Source organism: Bombus huntii, chromosome 7, assembly GCF_024542735.1.
Source record: "Bombus huntii isolate Logan2020A chromosome 7, iyBomHunt1.1, whole genome shotgun sequence".
In the NCBI taxonomy this organism is placed as follows: Eukaryota; Metazoa; Arthropoda; class Insecta; order Hymenoptera; family Apidae; genus Bombus; species Bombus huntii.
Window position 1 is genome coordinate 3,409,941 of NC_066244.1, and position 6,000 is coordinate 3,415,940.

At 27.1% G+C, this 6,000-nt stretch overlaps 2 protein-coding genes across 6 annotated transcripts; one reads left to right on the forward strand and one right to left on the reverse strand.

Moving 5' to 3' along the window:
• The first annotated feature begins 55 nt into the window (after positions 1-55).
• LOC126867521 (equilibrative nucleoside transporter 3) lies at positions 56-3,594 on the forward strand. The gene is made up of 10 exons (XM_050622073.1): positions 56-690; positions 874-1,026; positions 1,144-1,404; positions 1,534-1,628; positions 1,708-1,758; positions 1,838-2,070; positions 2,226-2,463; positions 2,529-2,614; positions 2,685-2,884; positions 2,950-3,594. Exons 2-10 carry the CDS (start codon positions 881-883, stop codon positions 3,059-3,061), a joined length of 1,422 nt encoding a protein of 473 aa, XP_050478030.1. The 5' UTR covers positions 56-690; positions 874-880; the 3' UTR covers positions 3,062-3,594.
• A 289-nt stretch (positions 3,595-3,883) lies between these two features.
• LOC126867531 (protein-L-isoaspartate(D-aspartate) O-methyltransferase-like) lies at positions 3,884-6,000 on the reverse strand. Of its 5 annotated transcripts, none has more exons than XM_050622091.1 (6): positions 5,855-6,000; positions 5,261-5,356; positions 5,039-5,178; positions 4,403-4,628; positions 4,215-4,300; positions 3,884-4,141 (listed from the first exon to the last, which is right to left on the reverse strand). In XM_050622091.1, exons 1-6 carry the CDS (start codon positions 5,871-5,873, stop codon positions 3,968-3,970), a joined length of 741 nt encoding a protein of 246 aa, XP_050478048.1. In that variant the 5' UTR covers positions 5,874-6,000; the 3' UTR covers positions 3,884-3,967. The 5 variants fall into 5 exon arrangements, with proteins under 5 accessions (XP_050478048.1, XP_050478050.1, XP_050478047.1 ...); XM_050622093.1 differs by having other exon boundaries at positions 5,819-5,974; XM_050622090.1 differs by having other exon boundaries at positions 5,721-5,864.

Here is a 6,000-nt window from a genome sequence, read left to right on the forward strand (position 1 = left end):
CAATGGTGGGATCTATATATGTATGTACAGATATGTATATACGAGCTGTACGCGATCAGTAAAAATAAAAATAAAATGTTATATTTGATTGGTTAAATTATCATATACAATGCGCAATATAAACACCAGTTTTAATCAGTAAAATAAGTACTACCAGCTTAGAATGTCCTAGTTTACTTATATTTTGTTTCCATATGATGCATCGCATAGTTTTAACCAAAGAGTATCCCTACTCTTTGGTTTTAATAATACATCATTAACACTGATACCTTATGCCTTATGTCATATTTGTATTATGTACCAGCTGTTTTATGTCTATACACAAATAAGTAATGGTGAAAGGAGAACATTGGGATTAATGTAATACTATAATGCCACAGTATTCGGTTTTTATATCTGTGCTTAATCACAGGTGGTCAAGCAAATAACTTATATATGTATATATATATTTACGGTATTAAGTCTTTTGAGACTGTAAAACAATAATGTACTGAGGACATTGTCAATCGTTTCATAGACGTGGTTTATTAAACATGGTCACTGAAAGAATTTACATCTGTTAAATTCGATAACGTTTAAAGAAATTTACTTTGATTATTTATCAACATGTAAATAATTAGTGCTTTAAATGTATATAAATTATCAAGAGAAAATTTGTTGAAACATTGTTGCTGCTTTGTATATAGTACTGTAAGTACAAAATATAAATATAATTATGTCTAATTAATGTTATATTCATTGCACATGATTATATTCATTCCAACTTTATGATAAAATTTATTTATTTATGTTATCATATTATATATAGTATATCACAATGTTTATAATTTTGTAAATGTTGTAACAATGTAATAATTTTTTAAATATTTTTAGTTTCACCATGTCATATTCTATAAACAGAAGACCTTTGCTAGAAGGTGTATCAGACAGTGAATTTGAAGATGATTTAGAAACTGAAGCTGATGATCCAAACATTTCTGTTCCAGATGAAAAACCATTCCTAAATCAATATGAACCGAGTGATAAGTAAAAACTGTTTAAAATAATTTAATTCATTATTATGAATACATAATTTATTACTGTATGAATATGTACATATATATATTTAAAAATTTACGTAATGTTGGAAATTATACTTTGCAGATATAATCTCGCATATATTGTTTTTTATGTACTTGGTATAAATACATTAATTCCTTGGAGCTTTTTTATCACAGCTGATGATTATTGGTTGTATAAATTTCGAGAGATACAGAAAAATTCTACAAAAGGTATTAATTACACTCATATGGAAAATTTAGAAAAAAAAACTGATCTCCAAGTTAGTTTTACATCATATATAAGCGTAGCAAGTGCACTACCAAATACATTTTTTTTAATTGTAAATGCATTCATTAGTAAAAGGTAAGTAAAATAAAACTGTAACTATATAATAAGAAAGAATTAGTGCAATATATAAATTAAAAGAAATTTTAAACTATATAACTAACAACTAAACTATATAAACTATATAACAAAATATTAAAATAACAGAATTCCCTTAAGAGTAAGAATGGTGGGCTCTCAATGCACAATATTATTATTTTTTATTCTAACAACAATGCTTGTTAAAATAAATACGGACAAATGTAAGTTTAATAAAAAAATAATATTCAGAATAAAAATATATATTTTACATTTAAAGTAATATACTAACTTTGGTTTTAGGGCAGGGAACATTTTTAATAATTACTTTGATCACAGTGGCATGTGTCAATGGTATATCACCAGAATTTGAAGTATTATTGAATATTACAACATTTAAATTAGATAAAATAGTAACATTGTGTTCTTCTAGCTGCAAGTGCAATTTTTGGAGGGAGTTTAATGGGTATTGCTGGACGCTTTTCTCCAAAATATATAACAGCTATGTCAAGTGGGCAAGCTCTTGGAGGAATTATTACTGCTACAGCAGAAATATGTTCTCTTTGGATTGGTGCTAGTCCTGTACTTTCAGGTCTAGTTTATTTTATAATTGGAGATGTTATATTGTTCTTATCTTTGATTGCATATATAATTTTAGAAAAAGCAGTAAGTAATTTAGCATTCCATAATGATATTTATCATACAGGTGTTTTATAAGTGGCTTATGATAATAACAGACATATAACAAAATAATCTATTGCGAACTGAAGAGAAGACTTAAATTATAATGTCATATGGATATCATTTATTTTTTACCATAGGTATTCTTCAGACATCATATGGTAGAAAAATTGTCTGAAAATGTAGAAGCAGATTATTCAATAACCAGAGAAGTAACATTTTCGCAAGGCACTACAATATCTTATATGCGTATTATTAAAAGAATTTGGCATTATGGTATTAATGTATTTCTAGTATTTTTGATATCCTTTTCTGTATACCCAGCACTTACTGTGTTAGTGGAGAGTCAGTATAAAGGCAAAGGTTATGTATGGAATGGTAAGTCTTGCAATTGAATTTTATATAATTATAAAATTTTTATAGCTTTTTTATATGTTTTATAGATATCTATTTTGTACCTGTGGTGACCTACCTCATTTTTAGTTGTGGTGATTATACTGGAAGAATATTATCAGGTATTTTTCAATGGGTATGTATAAACACTATTTGAAAATATATACTTTTTTGTTACTATAATAATATTTAAATTAATATTTTAGCCAAAAAATAAACCACGGCAAGTCGTATTTTTAAGTCTGATGAGAGTCATCTTTGTACCAGCTTTTATATTTTGTAATGCTCAGCCCCGACATCATCTTTCTGTTTATATTCATAATGATCTTTATTATATTTTAATGACTGTTGCATTTGCCATCAGTAATGGCTATCTATGTAATTTATCGTTTATTTTAACTCCTATGTAAGTTATTATATATACTAACTTAATAAATTTTTATTAGTTTGATACTAAGGATTTTTACACAGGGTTGTAGATTCTCAAGAGAAGGAAATTGCATGTATTATGATGGGAGCTTTCCTTGGTATAGGATTGATATCAGGTTCTGCACTCAGTTTGCTTATAGTTAAAGCTCTTTAATTGTACAATTTGTGTCTGAACCAAAGGAATATATAAATACTGCCCTCTATATTAAAATAAAACAGGACCACGAAACACAATATTGGATCAAATTAAATAATTTTATTTTATACTTTATGACAAAATTTATGAATGTAATGTTTGATATATCATAGTAAATTATTTTTGAAACTTCCCTTAAATATTTATATAGTAAAATTTGATCAGTTCATGAATATATAAAATGTTTTGTGTATAGTATGGAAATAATTGTGTGTGCCAAATTACATCTAATAGATCTCAAATGCTGATACATAAAGACTTAATTGATTGCATATATGGAAAGGTACAATTTTATTATACATTTAAATAATGTATTTTTAAGAAATCGTAGAATGCAATAAATTATGATATATCTTTCAACCTTTGTTGACTAACTAATTTGTCAAAAACTAATTTGTCAAAACTAGTTTGTCAAAACTAAAACTGTAACATAATATGATAATTTGTATTTAGCTATAAGTATTAATAATAAAAGAATATAGTTCAATTCATTGCTAATGTGTTATTAAACCTTTTAAACTAGATAGAATATTTAATTTAACAGAAAAAATTCCGTTATAAGAGGCGTTTCGTGCCCTGTGAATTATCGTTGATATATTATTGAATATATTACATAATATCTACTTTTTATGGATGTTTGTAACTACATTTATATTACATACAATTTGAAATATATTGATACTTATAATGCCTACATCTAAGATTTTCTTTTCTTTTTTACTTCTTTTGCAAGTACTTTATTTATTTGCAAGTATTTGGGTATATATATTAGTGCATATATAACTAAAACCTATAAGCTTTATTTATCATTTGCATTTAATTCACAGAAAAAAGCCTGCTCACTTATTGGAGCATGCATGTATCTCATGAAGGATGTTGTTTATCTTTACTTGTTAATGGAACAAAAACTACACCTGTAAGAGACTTTTTCTTAATCTTCCCATCCTTTGTTTTATCAACCTGTACTAAGACTTGATCTGAGTTCCTTGGACCCACTGGTAACACCAAACGTCCTCCAGGAGCTAGTTGATCAATTAACTGTGTAATAAATATTTTAATGATTATATAATATATTTCTGTATAATATTAAGTAATTAAGTTTTTTTCTTACAGCTTGAGGCATTTCTTTAGCAGCAGCTCCCACATGAATAGCATCATATGGTGCTTTTTCTGGATATCCTAATCTTCCATCTCCAACTAGAATATTATACATAAATATTAGAAAAATGTTGAATATTACATATCTTTATATGAAATATACAAATCCACATATTTATATAAAATTTAAAAAATAATTACCAACTAATTGAACACGACCGCTTTCAAGAAGTTCTGGGTTATCTCTCTGAATATTTTGCATAGCAAATGCTTTAAGTTCAGAAATATGTTCAATACCTATAGCTAATCCATTTGTTCCTAACATCATTGCCATACATGCTGTTAAATATCCAGAACCAGAACCAACATCTAATGCTCTAGCACCATCACACAGCTTATCTTCAAGTATTTCCAAAGCATATGCATGCTAAATAATTTTAATTTATCAATTTCATTGACATATTTTCTATATTATGCTTCTGTGTCTTGGTGCAAAAAGTGCCAATGTCATATTTTTTCAAAAATGACTTGAACTCAATATTGAATTTATAAGCAATTGTATATTCTATATAAAAACGACAATTTCAAGTTCTATCTGAAAATTCTACCTGGAAATAATTATAATGGCATTTGTATGTGCTGATGACAACATTTTTTATACAATAAACACTGTAAAAAAATACCAAAGTCACTATAAAAAACACAAATATCATAAGCTTTAATTCATTCTTTTTGTTGTTGCTGCGAAAGAAATTTGAAACAGCGGGAAGTATTATAAATAATGACATCGGCACTTGCACCAAATTACAGATTTAAATTCAATGGATATCTGTATACCATATGAGGAGCACTTATAGTTGCACCATAGCCAATATCCTGTGGAGAATCTATATATGCATAGCCAGAACAGGTATAATTTCCTCTATCTACAGAAGACATTGCTTCATAAACTCTGTCTGATTTGATTATTCTTGATGCTAAATCAAAAAGACATATGGTTTACATCTAACTTTTTTTTGGTAGTAAATGTAATTGCAAAGTTATATTTATATCACTTACATCTCAGATGTTGTATAAGATCATGATTGTTTTTTGCGTGAAATCTCCCAGACCAGGCCATTTCATATGCAAATTCAGAAAATAATAAACTTATCGCTATGAAAATAAAACACAATATATAAACGTTGAGATCGTAAATTATGATTTAATAAAATAACCGGCAAGTTATTGTTGCAGTTATTACAAAATTTATCAGAATTATCAATGCAATTAAATGTATATAGTAAATAAATAAATAAAAAAAATAAATTTTTACTGTTACACAATTATATATGTAATAACGTTAAATGACAAGTAAATTGAAACCGATTAATTCAATGTACATAGTTTGTTGTTGAAAATTGATACCAAATTTGAATTTAAGTTTCGCGTAATGTAACCTTTATGTTGATTTTAGTAAACCTGTCTTGTAAAAATCTAGCCAAATAAAATTGCATCATTATTGCACATGGGCACATACCAAATACGAGAAACATATAGGATGAACGTAACATAAAGAATGAAGTGACATTAAATTATGCAATACAACAGAGATTAGAGTTTTACCAGCCTTCTTACCACTATTATGTCACTTCCAGTTTTACCGATTCATATCTGTTTTTACCACTTTCATGTCACATGCAATGTTATCGATTCTGTAGTATTGGCACAAAAAGTGAAACGAGGTACATTCGTCTGTGGCATTTTGTGACACGCCTATAAGAATTTAGAAACATGCACATTATTATACATACTACGAT